The following is a 22457-nucleotide window of genomic DNA, read 5'->3' as shown; positions in this document are numbered from 1 at the left end:
AGAATTCCATGACCTATTGCCATGTTCTGCCCTGAGGGCAAGGGAAGAGGGTTTTAATCCTTCATTAGTTGCTACTGGTGAATTGGGATGTTCCTAAAATCTCCATCAAGAAGGGTTGCAGCCTGAGGGATATCTGTTGTATATGAAACTTTTGTTAATGATGAGTGGTGTTATTATAGTGAATGAATAATGCCAAGTATGGCTAATTATTACTAATAATGATGACTGCACTAGTAATAATGATATAATACATAATGACTATGTAATATACGAATGATGTTAATGCTTAATGATGAATGATAATTATATCATTAAGGAACCTAAAATGATAAAAATATAATGTGTAGTTTAATTATATTGGTAAGCAATAATATTTTCACACTGAAAGATGGAATCGGAAAAAAAGATACAAAATGTAAGGGCGTGTTAGTGATCTCCATCTCTGACTTGGGGTGATTGCCCTGATGAGCTAATGTAATGATTTCTGGTTCCTTATGGAGCCCATCATAACATGATGAGGCTGTTCATTAATATTACTCATTTCCCTTTACCTGATTTTATACTTATGAGGCAACGTCCTGACGTTAATTAGATGTTATAAGCAGACTTTCCTTCCAGAAAGAGAATATGCAACCAGTTGATGCAGGTCTTCTAATTTATTTAGCATTTATTTCCTTCCTCTAAAAATCATTTTAAAAATGATGAAAGTAATACATGCTTATCAATAAATAAAGAGTTGTATAAAGCAAAATTTGAAGTCCACTTCTTATACAGTTTCCTTTCAGTCCTACTCAATGGGAATAACACTTTATTTTTTGTTGTATATTAATCTTCTTCCCTGGGTATCTGATGCTCAAGGTGTTTTCTTTATGATCTTGTTTAAAAGGAATCTCTTGTGTATTTACTCAGAATGAACTAACAAAACTGCATTTTTACATACCCCAAACTGAGGGCCAGTTCTTTCATTAAGAGTCCTTTATATTTTCATTAGCTGGTTTTTTGTTAAGTCTTTTATGATAGCAAGCATTATGCTCTACAGAAAGCGTAAGTTTTAGGTACTACTGACAGACTATGAGACCAATTTGGAAGAATACGTACAATGCTGTGCTCATGCATTATATGGCTTATGCAATCTTATAAACTACCACTCATTTGTTTTTGCATGAATTTTCACTGCCCTAACAATAAACTGGAGGGTAAGAAAAGTGACTTTAGTCTTAATGTGATCTCAGTATGCACCCACCTCAATGGTTTAAAAAAATTCATGAAGAAGACAAATCTGAAATGATACAGGTTACAGACTGACTTTTTTTTTTTTTTAAATAAGGGCAAGATTATTATTGTTGGCCATTTTCAAATTCAAAGCAATTCCTGATGAGAAAAGTCAGTTCCCTAAGATGAATCAGGTTAGGCTTTTAATGTACATGAAATTTATTTCAAAAGATGTTCCTCAATGGAGAATATCTGGATCTTTATTGAAAGTACTTTCATTCACAGATTTACAGATGACACCTTGAGCTTAAGCTCTCCAAGGGAAATTATTATCTTAGGAACAGAAAATACAACTTACCAAAATAATATTACTAAAACTAAAGACAAACATAATTTTATGTAACTTTTAAAAAGCTTAAATAATTAACTTAAAGAGGGAGAGACTACATTATCTTCATAAATGAACCAAACTTACAAAGTATACTCATTTTATTTAAGGCTGATTTTTAAAGATAATTTCATACAAAAAAAACCTGATAAATTTTGTGAGAATAATTTTTTTAGGTGGGACAAACATTATGGTGAACAATAATACATAAAACTGGTGGCTGTAGGTATAAAAATGAGAGATTTTTTCATGTAGATTGAAAAGTCGATATTTTTCCAAAAGCAATTTATTCTTTTATCCTTTCATAAAATTAGAATTAATTTTTCTTTCAATTAACAGGCAAAATATTACCGCAGAAGTAAAGATATTCTAAAACATTCATAGACTTACTTATTTTCTCTCTCTTTTTGATGAAAGAAGACCTGAAATTATTTTGTAGCACATTTATTGTTTGCCAGTTTTCATAGAATGGAATGATGTAAAAATAGTTACAAAAATATACAGTAGAAATATCTTTGGAGAGGTTGTGATTTAGTAAATACTGCATTTGTTCAAGATAGTCTTGGAGATGTTCAAGATAGTCCTATTGGCTCTATTCTGTGAACTTTATTTTCTGATATTGGAAGTTAGACATGATTCAATAACTAATTGAGGCAAAATTGCTGTACCTACACTCTTTATAAAATAAAAAACCACAGCACCATGGGAATGTCATTTCAGTCATCGGGCCCACGAGATTAGATGGACAGGTTTGCTCATCTTCTATTTGAGATCAATGATTTTTGCTTAAGGAGCTTTAATAGATTGATTTTGATCTTTTCTTTTGAAATTTAAGGTTACCCATGGGGTGGACAAGAGACCAAGATTAGAATGCAAATTTGCACACTGCTTTAATATTGACTTTATCTCTAGCTTGGGACAAACAGACCTCTGCCCTCATGAGGATAGCAGCTTCACTTGTCCTAATGCTGTGATTCTTAGTGCTGATGCTAAAATTAAAAATCCAATAAGACCGTGCCATTCTGGCGTATGGAATCAGTTTGTCGTGGAAAGTTCCAATTTTATTTTATTTTTTTGTTCATGTTTTCATACACGTGAAGTGGAACTTTTACTCTAAATGTCATCATACAGGAATGGCCTTTTCAATGTCATTTGAGCAATAATAAACGTTCTGAAGGCATACTTGTTTCCATGCAAATGTTATCTCATGGTTCAAGTAGATAATCAAACCTTATTAGTAACATACTAAAATAAAGGCACTCAAACAGCACATTTTTGGTTTTTTCAACATACTAATTTCCATGTCTGATGGGTCTAGTTTTTGTAGCTCTAACATGAACTTGCTTAAGGGAACTAGGCCAACTGGATTTAAATTCCCATAGATACCCCAAAATTTGGGGCACGAATGAAATAACGAAATAAGCACATAGTAAAATCAACTTTTGGTTGATTGAAGGGCCCGGGAGAACTAATCTGCTTTCTGAAGAATAATTAAGAATCCAAAGTAATCACACATAGAAACCAGTTTATTAGATTGTCAGTGATACTTTGAGACAAATTCAAGTTATTTCATTTTACTTTATATAAACAGAGGAAGGGAGGAAAGTTTTAAACTTCAAGCTTTGTTCAGCATGTGTGCAGTTAGCATCCACAAAAGCACCATTGGATATGGAAGAATTAGCACCACAGAATTTTAGGACCTAACTGTTAACATGCATCACTGGAAAACTTGGAACATAAAAACTGAAGTAGTACGTGGTATGGTCTATTATAAACGGTACAAGGCAATTTATGATTTGTTTTCATACAGTACAATACAATCACCAATCAATGAGAACCTTTAAGTACAATACAGGACAAAAACACTTTGTACCCTGTTAACACTAAAACAGTTACAGATTCAAAAACATGTTTCTTGTGAGAGGCAGTGGGTTGAAACTATACCCTCCTCCTCTTTTGAAATTGAGTTATAGAGTTACATGATCTCTTAAGAAAGTATTTTCAAATTATGTCTCTCTACCTCAGTGCTGACAAATGGTTTTTTTGGAAAACTGAAAGGCTCGATGAATTAGAACCAAATCAAACCCAAACCAAAACCTGGTAAGAGTCAACAAGTACTCCAGGATGGTGGAAGGTATTCCACTCAAGATCGGTTTGAAAAATGACGCCAATGGTGTTGATACTTGTCTTCCCTTCGGTGGAGGAATGTCAAGTAAAGAAGCCTTGCATTCACGATGAACTTCGGTTCATTTCGTTCACACAATGCCTTTATTCTGAAGTGTAACATAAGAGACTTATTCCTTATTCCTCAACTGTTTTTGTAGTGTCATAGGGCTGTTCCTTATGCTGGATTTGACAACAGTGAAAAGGGTTGATATTCTCTCTGGATTTAGGGAAATTTGAGCTAAAGAAAAAATATTAATTTAAATTTAGCATATATGAAATCTTAACGGGAGTTTCACTATTTTCACAGTACAAACCCATAATGAATATCACTGAAAACCTTTCTGTTAGAAAGCATGTAACAAACCCTCAATTTTAAGTTGTGTGGAGGCCAATTTTGGCATATTAGAAGATACTGTATAAGAAATGTGTAGTAGGAACAGACAGATACAGGTATATTCAGATCTCAATGCACTGATGCCATGGAAAATATATTTTTACTCACCAAGAGAAGAATATACCTTGACGCATCTATGCAGACACATGAATCAATCATGTATCTGCCCAACTTCTAATTCTGGAATAGTGATAACAGGGTCATTTGAGAAAAAGTACTCAATTACAGTATGGCAGCAATTTTATGTCGTATATATTTAACAGCAAAACATTTTTGAAAATAGAATCAATATTATACGGTAAGTTTACAATTCACCATTGCTATACTTGTAATACATGCGTTTATTTGTTTTCCCAGTTTAAAAAAAAATCCCACTAGGACCAACGTCTTTCAGAACAACAATCTAACATGAAACAAAACCTCCTAAGGAAAATATTCAGCATCACAGAGATTTGAGAAAAGTTTGTTACTTAGCATCACAAAATACTCAATAGATCTACATTTAAGATTGTTCATGCCATGACATTAACACACCTTTGGGTTAATATATCGTATTTTAAAAAGATACCAAGATACAAACCAAAGAACTGACATGGAATTTATTTTTAGTTTCTCCTTGATAAGAGAAGACTGCTGATAAACTTGACTCCTGTCTGTACTGTGTAATGGTAACCGCGTCTATGAAGCAGCATTTACATTTAGTAAAACACTTAAAACCGGTGATAGAAAAATGGCCACCACAGAGAAAGAACTAAAGATAAGTGTAATCATAAACCAGTTTTTTTTTTATTAAGTGAACTGCCCTCAAACAAAAAAGAAAGCAAAGTTTGTTTGCTGTGAAATATTCTTCTGCTAAAAAACATTCTTGGATAAAAGTTAGTCTATTCTTTTTAAATATCAGAAAGATGTAAGGATGAACTTCAGAAAAAAGTTAACTTTTGAAAAAAAAAGGATCCTATGCCTTTTCCTCTGAACCAAATCCTTTGTATAAATCAACTATTAATTTTCTGAAGAGGGTACAGCAGCTCTAGAGAGCTGCACATCCACGTTCCTGATTTAAATTTGATGATTTGCCAGGCAGGGCTGACTTGAACATAGAAGAATCAAAACTTATTTCTTAATGCTTTAGAGTTACATTAAAAAAACCCAAATAAAAAAAATTGAGTTATGACAGGCTGGCTTAATACTTTCGATTGCCCTTATAATTTGACCAACATTTCAACACAAGGTAGGACCAATTAAAGATAAGATTTAAAAAAATAAAAGCTGTCTAAAAATCGCTCAATGAAAAAGCCTCCAAATTTTACATTTTAACCTCAAATGATTGTAGACTTAGACTAACAGTTTTGCTGTTCTCACACACACTTTAGTTTCTCTAGAGTTTTATTTCTGAATTGTTCATTGGTTCTATCACGTAACACAATTTTCTATTAAGTTAAAATAGTTTGAATTATTGTATTATAAGAAGCTTTAGAAAAACACATAAGTAGGATAAATTTATAAAAGGATAAAGAATATTTTATGGGATTTTAGACAAATTCTATACAGACAAATAGCTAGTTCAAGGTAATAAAGTGCCTTCATTTCTAGGTAATTAATTTTTCACTAAAATATTTTAAGGCTTTATAAGAAACTTAACATTATCAGAAGTGTGATAGTATACAGGATTATGCTATTAATTAGCATTCTTTCATAGGTCTTATTTCATTTAGTCTTTAAATTCATATTAGGTACTTTTTAATAATCAGCAGCTTAAAATTATAAGTCTGAATTATGAATTATGAATTCATTTTGTGAGGAAAAAGAGAGACGTATAATTTCTCAATGCTGTGATTTGTACTTAAGACTCACATGTGGCTTGTGAACAATTTAGTTTATGTCATAATAGACAACAGGCAATGCTCTCAAAAAATTCAACAGAATATTTATCCCATGGCCCAACAGGGCCATCATTTCCTTCATTCATATATTCTGTTGTCTCTACATTTAAATGATTGCACAGCCTTAAGTATAAAAGGCCGGAGGAAATCTAAGATAAATTCTTCAAATACAGGCACAATGAGTATTTTTTTTTATTGCAATAGCTTATGCATAATCTGAACTGTATGCCAACAACCAATTTTAAAGCATTTATATTTCTTTTCAGTTTGCTTCTACTACCCATGGGTGTATCACAGTAAATACTGGAAACCTAACAGAAGTGTATACAATAGCTATAATCATACAGAATTCTATTTCTTCTTGTCATTTCTCTTTGGAATACATAAGGGTATTTTAAGCAATCTGTATAGTTAGTTATGTTGACAGCCCCAAATTTTAAGATAAATTATGACTAATATGGACATCAACTTACTCAGTTGATTATAACCAATACAAACTAATTAAAATGTTCGAATATTCTTTTTAGTTTAGCTATTTTTATCAGAAGATTACTAAAGCCAGGCACCGGATTAAATGTCCATGATACCTAAAATGCTTATCTAACTACCACTGGATGAATTTAAAATGCTCCTTAAATTAAAGGTTTTTGAGGTTAGGAGGGAGGAGGAAAGTTAAAATTCATTGAAAAGAATGATTTAAATGAAATATTCTACATGATTAGAGAAACAGGAACTACCAGTAGGAAAAAGTGCCAGTCTTAAAATTGGGTTTGGTTTTCAATCTAAAGCCTAGTAAGAGTAATTCCTGGTGATTAAAAAAAAAAATCAAAATGGCATAAACCTTTATAATTGCACATTCCTTTACCAAAGTGCCACAAGTTACTAAAAAATCTTTTTAAATGCATACAATGCTACTTATCAAAATCTAAGTACACATAAGTTTTACCTTTTTCATAATAGTATAGTATAGTTTCACAAACTTATCACAAATATAACCGGGAAGATGAGTTATAACTTTCTAAAAACAGGATAGTGTTTTTTTTTTTTTTTTAAAGATAACTGTTAGAACCTTTGTCATTATGAAGATTCAAACCCAAGTATAGCGAAAGCATTTCCATAGTATCAAAAGCATCATGAGAATTTATTTAGGCAAATTTTAGTAGTATTCTGCCATGCAATGCACAGACACCATAGCTTTTTTTTTTTTTTTAAACACTGGTTTAGTTATCCTGTTTTAATCTGACTACATATTATACTTACTCTCTTTAATCACTGAAGTGACAATATATGGAATAACCGAGTTTTGAAAACAGCATTAAACATTGAGGTTTCTAGCCTTAACTGCTTATTCCTATTAAGCACGGCAAAAAGGTCTGGTGCATGGGTTATTAATTTTCATGCTTCTATCTCTTTATTCTAAATGGAAATGTATAGAGATAATACAATAAGGACATCAGGATATTAGAGACCAGAGCACAGATATGCAGAGCAAATAAAGTAATAAGCAACTGTATGGAAATTTTCCATATCATCACATTTGTTAAATCAGGGGAGGACAGTCAAAAATAAGATCTGTTTACCAAGTAATAATTATATTAATATGCTTTTTAAAAAAATCAGTGGCATATATATAAGGTAAGATTTTTAATATTTTTGTTGTTTGAATGTGATGAAGTTAAACTACAGAGGTATGTCATTATAAACTGAGACCAAAAAAATTGTTCAGAGGGAAAAAGAGAAGGTAAGATCATGATTCTCAATGACAGGTCACCTGCATTGTATTATGCCACAAGCTAAACATTGTGATGTAGAGCCTCATTTAATTAGGGTGAAAGTGCTGACAAAACCATAAAAAAACACAAAAGCAAACAAAAAACAAATAATAAAATTAAGATTAGTTCATAGTCAAGGAACATTCAATGACTATCAAAAAAGAAACCCTTCTTTTCCCTACAGTTCAAGAACCTCCATGTTCAGGGTAAGAATGTGATCATATAAAAGCATTTGAAAGAAATGCCCAATTCAGTAAATTCTCCATCTTCTGAAGATGGAGAATGGGATATCAATTGGTATCCTAGTCTTCTGAGAGAATTAACAAACTTTAAAAAAAAAAAGAGGTAAAATCAGAAAGAATCGGGCATGATAAATCACTGATAACGACTTCCCCAAATCCAATATACAGATAGGTCAATCACAGAAAGGTAGATATTCATTCTATATAATTTAATAAATCTTCTTGTAGTTTCTGAATGTGAAAATATAATCACTTGTGGGTTACAGTTTTGGGTAGTGGCAGGGTTTAAAAATTGTTAAAGAAATACCTCAAATGAACACCGAAATGAAGAAGATCCTTAATAGAAGCTATAAGCAAGTGGAAACCCCATACTCCACGTGAGATTCCCAATATCTTTAGTTCCTGCATTATCCAAAATCATATAAATTGCATAATCCCTCTTGGTAATACACACAGATATTCTCTTGTCTTTGCAAAACCTAGGCAATTGCATTTACCTAACAGCTTTTCCCTGGAAGAGGTCCTAGAGTGAGGACAAATACTGGACAAACCTGTAAGAGCCATTCCTACCATATACTTTACTCTTGTTTTCTCTTATTCCGCTCTTTTATAGCAGTTTTCATTTCCAAAATGCCAAACAACTGATTATAATAGTTATTTCTTATTCCACAAGGAGGGCAAAGTTAATAAATGGCTTGTGAAGTGGTGGAACCACACAGGCTTTTTCAAGATCCTATGTCTTCTCTGTTCTGTATGCAGTGCCCTCTGCTATGTGTCTATACCCCTTGAGGTCAAAGACTCGATCTTGTTGTGTGCTGTACACCTAGATCTATCAGAATGTTTAGCTCATGCTGAATGCAAAATAAATATTTGTTGATTTGAGGAATGAGAAATAGGACGGAAAAAATGAAACAAAGTAGCTTAACATACTGCCCCTCACCCTTGACTTCCAAGTGAAAAGCCATGCGGACCCACTCTTGCTTCTCCACCACAGTAATGTAAGTGGTATAACCCTTCTTATCTAATAGGCTTGTATTACTCACTCTTAAATCTTGATGGCAAAGACCCTTATGGTATGCGTCCTCCAGAATACTGGTGACTCAACTTTTACTGCTACTACTCCTAAAACTGCATTATTCACCTTTTCTTTGCCCAAGTATTTAAATTAAAAGTTGTGTTTCTGCACACAATATACTATTAAGCTAATTCAGACATAAAGAATCAAGAAAATCCTCACAGCTGTAATCATCAGCATGACTATGGAGAATATCAGAAGGGACTGAAAAGACAGACATATTACAGCAAAAAACACTGGGGACTAGAGGTCCTTTAATTTTCTGGAAACTAGTGCAGGAAAACCAAGATCCTTGAGAAGATAGTGATTTTAGTGAACAAGGTTAATGTCAAGTTTAAACTACAAGATATTGAAAGTCTTTTCCAGCTCTAAAATTCTATGTTGTGCTGCCTGATTCCTCTTCTGGTAAGATGAGAATCTACACAGTATTCAAAGAGTATTTCATGTTTTTAAAAAACGGATAGTTAAACTTGAAAAGTTTGATGTTTCAGAACACTTGAGCAACTGTGAATATTAAAAGTTTTCTCTAAAGCACCATTATTCCTTCTTTTGCAACAATACCATGTAAAGCCTTTTAAATCCTGAATAAATATACTTAAATTACGTCAATGTGGTGTGGATATTACTTTGGTGGCAATACTTCATATTGTAAGCAAAATTAGTAGTGAGGAGTTTGCCCCTGGTCCTGCTACTTTGCATGAACCTGTCCCCTAAAGAAGTCTTAAGTAATTACAATTAAGTACAATTCATGACCTCATTTACAACTTCAAAGAGAGGAGGTGAAATTATTTAATTTTTTTCAATCACAGCAGTGGAAAAACAAAAGGCTATGCTATTAAGTTTGAATCTCTAAATTACTGTATATGTTTATAAAACAGGACTATGAACTCAAACATTTTGAGTGAGAAGCAACAAAAACAATACTAATTCCAAAACTAGGAAGCAAAATCCAGTTTTCATTTGGGTCCTTTCTCTTTTCTTTTTCTTTTTTAATAAGTCTACTGGGGGTTTATTGATCTTATTAATTCTTTCAAAGAACCAGCCAGGTCCTAGTTTTGTTGATTTGTTCTACTGTTGTTGTTGGTTTTTTTTTTTTTCCTCTGTCATTATTTTCTGCTCTAATCTTTATTATTTCTCTTCTCCTGTTGGATTTAGGCTTTATTTGCCGTTCTTTTTCCATCTCCTTTAGGTGTAAGGTTAGATTGTGTACTTGAGACTGTCCTTGTTTCTTGAGAAAAATCTAATTTTTAAAAGCCAGAACCCAAAATACGTGGGAGGAGGAAAGATGATTTACTATTAGCTTTAATTTTGCTAAGCTAAGACTTCTCAAAACCCTTCAAGCAGAGTTTACTCCCTGGGAAATCAGGTTTATAATTCTTTATTTCACAACCTAGGACCTCTTTACCCTTCTAACATTAAACTGATATCATTACTCATGCTAAAATGGGAACAAGGGCCATATTCTCATTTTTCCACATGGCAACAAACATTATTGGCAGCTAATTAAAATTAATTACTCCAACTAAAATGATGACAAACTGCTGAGAGAATTCATGCATACTGCTCAAAAGTAGTTAATCATCTTTATGGTTTAGAACATAGATCCTTGAGGCTTGGTAGGATAGCACAGCAAGTCCTCTGTATAGGTTAAATTATACTAATGAGATTCTTTGAGGATTTAAATGTAACTCTTTTTTTATATGAACTAAGACTTACGAGAAGTAAGCTTAACTTAAGCCAAATTCTACACTAAGGTGGGTTGTATAAGGAAAGTATCATTTCAACATTTCTGGAATTATTAGAATGAAATATGAATGTGGTATATAAAATATTTTAGGAACCGTAAGGAGAAAAATAAGTATGAGAGGGGAGAAGAAAGGTGTATTTAGTGAAAGGCAGAAGAAATGAGAAAATCAGTAGATAAGAGGGAGCCACAGGATGGGAATAATCTGAAACATTATTTTCTCAGTTATCTGGCAAAACTTCTAATTTTTTTGCATGCCTTTTTCCATAGGACTGATACAAGCACCATGGTACTTTACGGTTATTTTTCTCCTGGCTAAAGAGTTGTATAAACACTGAAAACATGCTAACATCCCATAAAGTTAAGAAGGTGGTCGTTGTGTGTACTGTTGGTGTGTATTAATGTTCTGCGATCTCTTTGTGGTTCCGCAGCTTCTTATTTAAGAATCTTAAAGGTGTAGATGGTATGGATTGGGAGGAACTAGCCCAGGGCCACTCAGTTCTCGCCTTTATGTAGTTAGGTCAAAATTCGGAGTCCTTTTCAGTCAGAATAATGTTCTCTTGAAAAAGACAACAGCAGTGGTGCCTGGGTGGCTCAGTGGGTTAAGCCTCTGCCTTCGGCTTGGGTCATGGTCTCAGGGTCCTGGGATCGAGCCCCGCATTGGGCTCTCTGCTCGGTGGGGAGCCTTCTTCCCCCTCTCTCTCTGCCTGCCTTTGCCTACTTGTGCACGCGCGCTCTCTCTCTCTCTGTCAAATAAATAAATAAATAAATAAATCTTAAAAAAAAAAGAAACAAAAGACAACAGCAAATAGTAACAATTCACCCTTTACATCTGTTGGCACACAATTTATTGTGACTCTCTAGAGTCACGGTATCATCTTCACTTAAATTTATTACAGCTTCCAAATCTCAATGAATCCTTGCTTAAAATGGCAATTTTTAGGTAAATTCAATTAGAACTTCAAACACACACACACACACACACACACACACACAAAACCCCAAAAACGTAATCTGGGGATGTTGGTTTCATTGTATCTGTTCTCCTTCCATTTGTAAAAATGATGGATCCAAGTGAGTTTGTAATAATAAAACTGAGCTCATGAAGTCTATGTTATACAATTTTAAGAGTGCATAAAAGCTACTGAGCCATCACCACCATATTGATAAACAGTGAAAACATCCCTTCCGGCCTGCTTTGATTACGGAGATACCGCAAGACATACTTCCTCACCTGGAGCTATTTCTCACATTTGCTTTCTGAGGTCAAAGCAGAGGTACAAAGGGAAGGAAACATACAGTAGCAGAGCTGTTGTAACTGCTGGGGTGCAGCTAGTTGCCCAGTATCTTTGTTGTTAATAAAATCTCCCAGAATGGCACCTCTTGATGCCTCCAGCAGTAATTAAGGTGGGAGTACTGTCACTGATATGAATATTAGAGGATATTTTGTCCCCTCATTCCTGCTGCAGTTTTGCTGCCCTGCCTTGAATGACAGCCATGTGTCATTGAAGATGCTCAGTGAAGATCTAATTATTTCTTGCCTGTTTTTTTTTAAAGTATTATCTGCAACAGAAGGAAACTATTTACTGAAGAACTCCACAACACAGATGATCTCAAAAATATTAGGTGGAGTGAAAGAAACCAAATGATGAAACTACATGTTCATTTACATACAATTCCAGAACAGACCAAACTAACCTGTAGTCACAGAAATTGGATCAGGGGTTAGTTTTGGAGGTGTGGATTGGGGAAAGAGTGGGGCTGTTGACTGGAAAGGGAAACAGAAATTTTCTGGGGTGAGAAAAATGTTCTGTGTCTTGACATCTGTCAAAACTGATTGAATGATATGTTAAGATTTGAGCATTTTACTGTAAGTGAATTATACCTTAATAGAAAATGTGAAAAAGAATTGCCACTGAACACAATGTTCTTGCTGAAGCATTAGTGTAGGATGGAGTTTTTGTTTTCATTTAAAAACTTCTGCCTTCACACTGTCCCATAAAGAGCAACACATCCTAGAATGGGACCCATGACCAATACTCTACAGAGAATGTGGATTTTATATCAGGGCACTGAACTAAACCAGGTTTAGTTTATTGCTGGGAAAAAAAAAAAAAAAAGAAAAATTCTTTTTGGACCATACTAAATGTAACAGCTCTAAGAAAGGACAATAAAACATCTTACATTAAAAAAATACCCTAGAACAGAAAAGGGTTTTTAAGTTTAAATTATCCTTGTGAAAATACTAATTTATAAAGGCATAAAAAATAGCAATAAAAAACTTGGCTCAAACGCTACTTAGCAGTGATCATGGCAATATAGCCTTCACTCTAGTATATCACTGGTATCTAAAGAAGACTGAGGAACTTAAAACATTTAGGTGGAAAGAAAGCAAGATTTTACTTATGTTACTTTGGTGCATATTCAAGTGTATATATTGAATATCACATTTTAAAACCATTTTGAATGCCAGTGTTTGGGGCCTCATTTATGATTACCTCGCCACTTCAAATCTAAGGGGCCATATGTTCATCAGCTTTAAAGAGGTTATAATCAGAATCAAAATAACCACAGAAGTCCCAATTTCCTACAGAAATAACCTTATTACACTGACAGCTCTAAAAATAAATAAGTGAAAAAATTCTATTAATTCTGAGAAGAAAGTAGTAATACCCTGAATAGAATTTACCTACAAGTAATGCCAAGGATTCATGGGCAGTTAAAACTATAATCAAAAGCCAGATAATTTTTTATCCAATTTATTTCTTTTTTAATTCCAATTCAAATCCACCAAGGGTTTATGTTTTAAATCTGCATGTCATATGGCGATATCTAAAACACATAATTTTACTACTCATCATGATATCCACCTGAGACTAGACAAAAAAAATTTAAAAAAGTAACCCATTTCCCTAGCATAATGGCTGGCCTCTGAGAAGAACTCAGTAAGTATTTGCTGAATAAATGAATGAATGTTTTCCTTTCCCTTGATTACCATTTCTTACCTCACATAGAGGCTTCTTACTGCAAATTAAAAATTCAGTATGATGGAAAAGGAAAAGCATAGACATTGACTTAGTAAAAGAGGGCAGTGCTCTGAAACCCCTACGCCATGTGTCATTATTGCTGCTCCTGCTTTTGTTGACATAAAAATCACATAAATATAAACCAACACAATTGTGAAAGCAAAACAAATTGTTGGAAGATAAATTCTATATTGATAGAAGATGAGATTTTTTAGCTATAAAATTTTCCTTTTAAAAACTCAATTAAAGGGGGGGCCTGGGTGGCTCAGTGGGTTAAAGCCTCTGCTTTAGGCTCAGGTCATGATTCCAGAGTCCTGCGATCGAATCCGGCATTGGACTCTGCTCAGCAGGGAGCCTGCTTCCCCCTCTCTCTCTGCCTGCCTCTCTGCCTACCTGTGCCCTCTGTCTGTCAAATAAATAAATAAAATCTTAAAAACAACAACAGCAACAACAACACCTCAATTAAAGGGGCGCCTGGGTGGTGCAGTCGTTAGGTGTCTTCCTAGAGCTCAGGTCATGATTCCAGGGTCCTGGGATTGAGCCCCGAGTGGGGCTCCCTGCTCAGCTCGGAGTCTTCTCCCTCTGCTGCTCCCCCTGCTTGTGCTCTCTCGCTCACTCTCACTCACTCTCAAATAAATAAATAAAATGTTTAAAAAATTAAAAAAAAAATAAGAACTCAATTAAGGGTGCCTGGGGGGCTCAGTTGTTTGAGCATCTTACTCTTGATTTTTGCTCATGTCGTGATCTCAGGGCTGTGAGCCCGAACCTCGGATTGGACTGGGCTCCACGCTCAGCACGGAGTCTGCTTGTCCTCCTTCCTCTGTTCCTTCCTCTCCCCACTCCAAATAAATAAATAAGTAAGTAAGTAAGTAAATAAATAAATAAATAAAATCTTTTAAAAACCCAACTAAATCAATGACACTAAAGGACATTGTTTGCTTTGCTAGATGAACAATAAAAACTTTCATAATTAACAGACTGGATAGTTGTGAAATGTTTCATGTAAATCTCTGACATAGAGAGTTCAAAGTTCATAAGTACCAAAGATAAACGGAATATCAAGTGCTAGAAGACAGAAAAAAAATATATAGCTTGAGATTATATGAAATGAGAAAAAGTTCAGAAATCAAGATGACGGTTTGCAGGGGCCTCTTTATGACAGTTAACTGGGACCAGTAACTACATTTACCATCCTGAAACCATGTTTTAAAGCATGTATTAACTATCAAAAAGCTATTTTTTCAGTCAAAAATGACCCACAACCATAATCTTGCAATGCTTTCAACTTTAAAATAAATGAGTGTGAAAACCGTTCCGGCTGACGGAAGAAAACAAATATCCTGAATGAAGCCCAAATACTATCTCCCGCTGACTTTCAAGGAAGCAACAGAGAAGCAGAAATGGAGTAGTGGAAGGAGCACTTCCTGAAACCTAGTTCAAGTTCTGAAATGACTGGTTAGATGATTATGAACAAGTCACACACTCTCTTTAATATTTTTCTTGTCTATTGTACAATGAGGGTGTTAAATGACTCCAAAGACTCCTTCAGGCAAAAAAAATATTAAAGTTGATAGCAGATTTAGACAAGAAAATCTTATGTTGTCAAGTCATGAAGTAAAACAGGTGAATATAATCCTTTTAGTAGTGGGGTCATTGATCCCCAAATCATGCAAACTGACGATCATCTTTTTAAAAAAGGAAATGAAGCAGTTCAGATTCTCTCCAGCAGTACAAATATACTTTGATATCTCCCAGTCTGTGGACGCTTTATTCATTTTCTTGATGGCATCTTTTGATAAAAAGAACACATTAATTTTGATGAAGTGTCTAATTTTTAATTTTTTTCTTTTATAAAAGTTAGTACCTTTGTTTCCTGTCCAAGAAAGTTCTGCCTATATAGTTGTGTGCTTTTATATTTGACTGACAATAGCTTCAGGAGATTATAACTAGTCCAACTCCCTGGCTCCTGCTGGACCTGAGACTTCCTGTGGTAAAAGGAGGTTCCCTTCCAATTTTGCATAATTTTTTTTATACTCTCTGGGGAGCTGTTCATGTTATGGGTTGGGAAGAATTAATAATGATGTTATTAGTATTTATCACATGCTTATTATGTGATAGAAACTTTACTAACAGCTTCATATATCTTAACACATTTAATTTTCTAAAGAGAATCCTGGCTTCTGTAAGGGCAAGAAATATTATCTGTTTGTTATTGCTACATCCTCTGGACCACGACAATTGCCCCAGAACAGAGTAATTAATAGGTATAAACTGAATTCTGAATGAATAAATTCATGCAGTAAGTCTATAATGTTATATAATTTGCCCACTATTCACATGAGTGACATATTTTGGACTTGAACCTAGGACTGGCTGACACCAAATTCTGTGCTCTTTATAATTTCGTACTGAGGCCAGTAAGATTGCCTGATAACTCTGGGGGAACCCAGAACCTAAAGATACAGCTGAAATTACTGCTATTACTTAAGGGGGTGGACGGAATGGTTTAAAGTTATTGTTGTTTTATTCCTCTCCTAGCAAAAAGCAAATGTGGAACTTCTCTTAAACACTCTTCCCTTTATTTTTTTTAAAGATTTTATTTATTTATTTGAGAGAGAGACAGTGAAAGAGCGCATGAGAGGGGAGAAGGTCAGAGGGAGAAGCAGACTCTCCATTGAGCTGGGAGCCTGACGTGGGACTCGATCTCAGGACTCTGGGATCATGACTTGAACAGAAGGCAGTTGCTTAATCAACAGAGCCACCCAGGCACCCCTCTTTTTTTTTTTAAGTTTATTTTTTGAGAGAGCACAAGTGGCTGTAGGGGTGAGGGAATCTCAAGCAAACTCTGTGCTGCGTTCAGAGCCCAAACGGAGCTCAAGCCCATGATCCTTGAGATCATGACCGCAGTCAAAGCCAAGAGTCCAATCCTCGCTCAATGGACTGAGCAACTCAGGTACCCCTCCTTTTTTTTTAAAGTAGGCTCCACGCCCAGCATGGAGCCCAATGCAGAGCTTGAACTCATGACCCCAAGATGAAGACCTGAGCTGAGATCAAGAGTCAGAGACTTAATCAACTGAAACACCAGGTGCCCCTAAGCTCCTTCTTGATAATCTTAGCCATATTAATCTTTTTATATCTATAACCATGTGATAATTTGTGCAGATGGAGCCAATACGAAACTTTTATGGCCATGGATATATGGGGCCAGAAAAATTCAATCTGCACATGCAGTTTAGAGCTCAGCCTGCTAACTCCTCAGTGATGCTGCAAAGCCACTGCTCACTGGGAATTCTAGGAGCAAGGTTATTTATTTAAAGGAATTTCTAGCAACAGACCTTTGACTACAATACTTTTAATCCTATTGAAATTGACTCCTATTGAATATTGAATGAATACAATATAGAGAGCACAGTGAAATTTTGTATGAATGAGAATACTTCAATGCTTTATAATCTTCCTTGTTAACAACTATAATCACTGCAGGGACAACAAACAAAAACAACGAAGCAAAACTATAATCACCATATAATGGTGTAAATGAAGAATATATAGGTTCTTGATTTAATTTCGTATAAACTTAAAACTTCCCCTTCAAATAGGTTTTGAAAAAAACCTGCTTCCAACTTATTATGTGGCCATTTACTCTTGCTCATAAGAGTTTAAGAAAAAATTCTCTAGTTGGTTTTTAATTATTAACTGAACTGACTGAAAATGAAGTATTTTTATCTCTGAAGTTCTCGAAATAACACTTTTTGAAGGCTACACTGCATTGCAGGAGCCATGATAAGACTTGTGATGATAGGACAGCAAGGGATCTGTATTCTAGTCGTTAGGATCAAGTTCTGGAAGGTTCACTAAGGTGGGAGCTCAGGGGACACCTGAGTGACTCGGTCTGTTGAGAGTCTGCCTTTGGCTCAGGTCATGATCCCAGGTTCTGGGATCAAGTCCCGCATCAGGTTCCTTGCTCAGCGGGGAGCCTGCTTCTCCCTCTGCCTGCTGCTCCCCCTCTTGTGCTCTCTCTCTCTATGACAAATAAATAAATAAAGTATATATTTTTTTTAAATGTGGGAGCTCAGGAAATAGACTAAAGAATAGAGATGGCCAAAGACTCAATAATTAGAGAAAAAAGGCTGAATCTAGGCAAATATATTGATTACAATTAATCAACATATTGATTACAAATATATTGATCACCAAAATAATGATTTGATATACCTGGGCCAAAACCCACAGTATATTGAGTGCAGAATTGAACCCAAAGATGTGATGAAAACAGGAAAATGTTTAGAGCACACTTTAAAAAAAAAACATTTAAATTGGCTATAAAAACATGTGCTTAATTCACAGAACTAGAACAAATAATTCTGAAATTTGTATGGAACCACAAAAGACTCTGAATAGCCAAAGCGATCTTGAGAAAGAAGAACAAAGCTGGTGGTACTACAATCCCAGATTTCAAGATATACTAGAAAGCTAGTAATCAAAACAGTATGGTATACTAGTATATTAGTATGGTATAGTATACTAGTAACCAAAACAGTATGGTACTGGCACAAAAACAGACACACAGAGCAATGGAATAGAATACGGAGCCCAGAAATAAACCTATACTTTTATGGTCAATTAATCTACAACTAAGGGACAGAAAACACAATGAGGAAAAGACAATCTCTTCAATAAATGGTGTTGGGAAAACTAGACAGATACACACAAAAGAATGAAACTGGACCACTTTCTTACACCACGTACAAAATAACTCAAAATGGGTTACAGACTTACATGTAAGACCTGAAATCATGAAATGCCTAGAAGAAAACACATGCAATACTCCTTGACATTGGCCTAAGAAATAGTTTTTGGATGTCTTCTTATACAAGGGTGACAAAAGCAAAGATAAATGATTTGAACTACATCAAACTAAAACACTTTTGCACAATGAAGGAAATCACCAACAATGAAAAAACATGCTGCTGAATGGGAGAAGATATTTGCAAATGATTATCTGTGAAGGGGTTGATATCCAAAATATATAAATAACTCAACAATAACAACAACAACAACAAAAAGAAACAAGCTGATTAAAAAATGAGTAGAGGACCTGAACATTTCCCCAAACAAGATATACACATGACGAGGACAACACAGATGAATCTGGTGGGTATTATGGTAACTGAAATAGTTATAGAAAGACAAACACAATGTGATTTCACTTATATGTGGAACTTAAAAAACAAATGAACAAAACAGAAACAGAAACAGACTCAGATATAGGGAACAAACTGGTGGTGGCCAGAGGGTAAGTGGGGGTACGGGTTGATGGGCAAAAAACATGAAGGGAATTAAGAGATACAAACTTCCAGTTATAAAATAAATACACCATGCGGAAGTGATGTACAGCATAATCAGCAGTATTGTAATAACTTTGTATAGTGACGGATGGTAACCAGACCTATTGTAGTGATCATTTTGTAATGTATAAAAATACTGAATCACTCTCTTATACACCTGAAACTAATATAATACTGTATGCCAATTTTAAATTTTAAAATAACTATTGAAATTATCCATAAAAATATGTGCTTAATTTTATGAAATTTTGATGTCAAGTTTACCATTTAAAATTTCTGTAACATTATTATGAAGGCTGCAATGAGCAGTGGGCTTCTTATAAACCTTGGTATTTTATTAGATCACTAAGTGATCTATAGTAAATCATTTAACCTGCCTGGGCCTGTTTTCTTCATCTGTTAAGTGAGGTCAGAGATAATGAACAAAATCAGTATTTTTATCAGAATGAAATGAGATACAATATGTGAAGGAACTTTGAAAAATATGTGAAGTTATATGTAAACTGTTGTAATTAAAATTCCATATTCTTTTTACATTTAATTTGATTAGAAATTCCGGTTATGGAAAAACTTTCAGGACAAATTAATCTTTTGTATCAGTAACTAACTGAATTTATCCACTAATGGCTCTTCTTTGAAACACATCTACCGAAAATTGTTCTAGCTTCAGATATACTAACAGGGTAACAGTAGAATCAGGCTCATTTCATTTGGCTAAGGTATCAGTGAGATTCGTAATTGAGAACATTGATGGTTTGCTCTAAATCCAGACATATGGAGAGAAAAGGATTTTGTGAAGATATTGTTATGTGCGAAGAGAGTGAAATAAAATTAAAGTGCTGGGAGAGCAAATATATGATATGACGTCACTACTCCTCGCCTTCCTCAACCTCTCCCCCACTCAATCCCCCATGCACACACAGAAACCACAGCAGTCTTCTATGATGAGCCTGCAAGGGGCTTCACAATCATCTCCAGCTTAGAGTTTAGGAAATCATTACCACTTGAATACAGTAGTCACATGAAGATGTCCCATGAAATGAAACAGAATCATTATTCTCATCCTGGGACATCAAAAGAGATTTGGAACGGAGAAGACAGAATCATTATTTAAAACAGCATTGTTGCGGCTCTCTAAATTTGCATCAGTGAAATATACTTTGATCATTATAACATAGGTAGATAATTATATCATATTCAAATTAAGTAATGTAGGTAAGCAAATCATATTTAAAGGGAAAATAACATTCAGCATTTTATAATCGCTAGCTTCAAACACACCTCTCACATATACCAACACACTGTCTGGTACGCTGTGGATAATCAGATGAATATCTGTTGAATGAAAAAAGGATAGTTTGATTAGGTTCCAAAAGCTGCTTTGAATCAAGTAACTTCAGACATGGCTAATGGGAGTGGATATTTTTCTTTTGTAAATTATTTTATCTCCAGTCCCTAGCATAAAGCCTGGCACAGGGTAGCCACTGGACATCCACTGGGTGAAGAGAACAGGATCACTGATCTTTTAAGCAAGGGAAAGAATTTTCTGAAGTAAAATTTAGGATGGGCAGGAAACAAAAGATCCCATATTCTATGCATCTTTATTTGTTGAGTCAATTCTTGAAATAAAATGACATGGTATTTCTTACCGGGTTTTAAAATTACCGCTTTCATTCCCACTTGGCATCATTTTGATTTGTCTGTGAAGTTCTGTAATCCTGAAGCAACAAGATTTCAAAGCAAAACAGGAATGGGAACAGTGGTGATTATGTGAGGAAAGAGGATGGAAGTAATCAGCACAGTGCTAGGTGTGAAGGGGAACAGATAAAAGGAAGAAACAGTCTCTGGTTTTAACTTGAATAAAAAAGGGGACTGGGCAAATGAGACAGAGGGAACCATCCACTGAAACACTTTTCTAAAGCAACCATCGCTAAGTATGAAGGATACCGAGGAGGATAGGATGGTCCATAAATGTCAGAAGAGACAAAGAGCATCCGGAGAAAAATGAGGGAAGGCCTAACAAGGAAGCCGAAGGTCCCTGGAAGAGAAGTTTCACTGACCCCAGGAATATAGATATTGAAAGATTCCTATCACCTATTGTGATCCAATTCCCACAACTGATGAATAAGCAAGAGATTAAATGACTGGCCCCAGGGTCATCTACAAGGCAGGGAGCCCAGGCTTCTCACACAGCACCATTACCTCCATTGGGTACCAAGCCCTCTGTTCGGTACCACACCCACTACCCACCAGGAAGGAAAAAGAGAGAACTTAGAATTCTTAAACTTCCATGAATGCTTGGAACAATAGTTTGACTAATACATAATATATTTTGGGGGGTTTTATTAATTATAGCACAAATACAGTGAGTAATTTGTCATCTCATTCATTTTGTAGTTATTTTGTAACAAAGTAATTAAGATGAATCATTTAGAATTAAATTATTGAAAATCTGATTGATGTAAGAATCGAACTCTGTTTCCCTAAGATTGATTTTCTCCAACATAAACTGTAAAAAAATTTCTATCAAAGAAAACATAGATCTTATGTAATATTTCTGAAGTCAGAAGCAACTCACTTTAATGTGCACTGCGTGAATCCCGGCTTGGTATGTCATTAAGTGTAATTTTTTTTTTTAAATCATTCAAACAGCAAATGGTGATTAACAAACCAAATTGCATGTAGTAACCTGATGACTCAAAGGATTCCTTACGTAGGAGTACAGTTTAATCGCACACAAAGAACAAGAAGGCAAACTAGCTTTAGTTATTATAAATCAAATGGGCATTCTTTATTGTAAGTAAATTTATACTATAATTGATAAAGTATATAATTATCAAAAAAGGCTCAGGATTTGGGGAATTTTCAGCCTGAAGTTTATACTGTATTAAAGAGTCTTCCCGGCAAAATACTAGTGCCAAGCTTATGTTAGCGACTACGGAAGAGAGGTTAAGTTCTAGGTGGCTGGCAGTGTGTGCCCTGAGGATCGCATGGCTGGCATTCGATGAATTTCTGTTGTTTAGGTGTGATAATGGTGTGCAATGAGGAAAGATATTAAATAGTGATGGGGCACTGGAAAGGATAAAGAGTAATTGCTTAGTAGGCCACTGAACTGGATGCACTACAACTCTTTCACTAAATATTTTCAACTCAAAATTGTTCCTCTTATTGCGAAAACATTTCTAATTCTTTAATGGAGTTCAAAGGAAT

At 34.7% G+C, this 22457-nt stretch overlaps 1 protein-coding gene across 2 annotated transcripts in view; it reads right to left on the bottom strand.

Moving 5' to 3' along the window:
* Positions 1-1518: 1518 nt before the first annotated feature.
* PURG (purine rich element binding protein G) overlaps positions 1519-22457 on the bottom strand; it is a 38799-nt gene continuing 17860 nt past the window's right edge. For both annotated transcript variants that reach the window (XM_045989689.1, XM_045989681.1), the window contains one exon: positions 1519-4004. In XM_045989689.1, the coding sequence (XP_045845645.1) occupies positions 3902-4004 (103 nt within the window). In that variant the 3' untranslated portion in view covers positions 1519-3901. The remainder of the gene's footprint in view (positions 4005-22457) is intronic.

This window comes from Meles meles, chromosome 2 (genome assembly GCF_922984935.1).
Source record: "Meles meles chromosome 2, mMelMel3.1 paternal haplotype, whole genome shotgun sequence".
Taxonomy (NCBI): domain Eukaryota; kingdom Metazoa; phylum Chordata; class Mammalia; order Carnivora; family Mustelidae; genus Meles; species Meles meles.
This window is presented reverse-complemented; position numbering and strand designations above follow the sequence as displayed.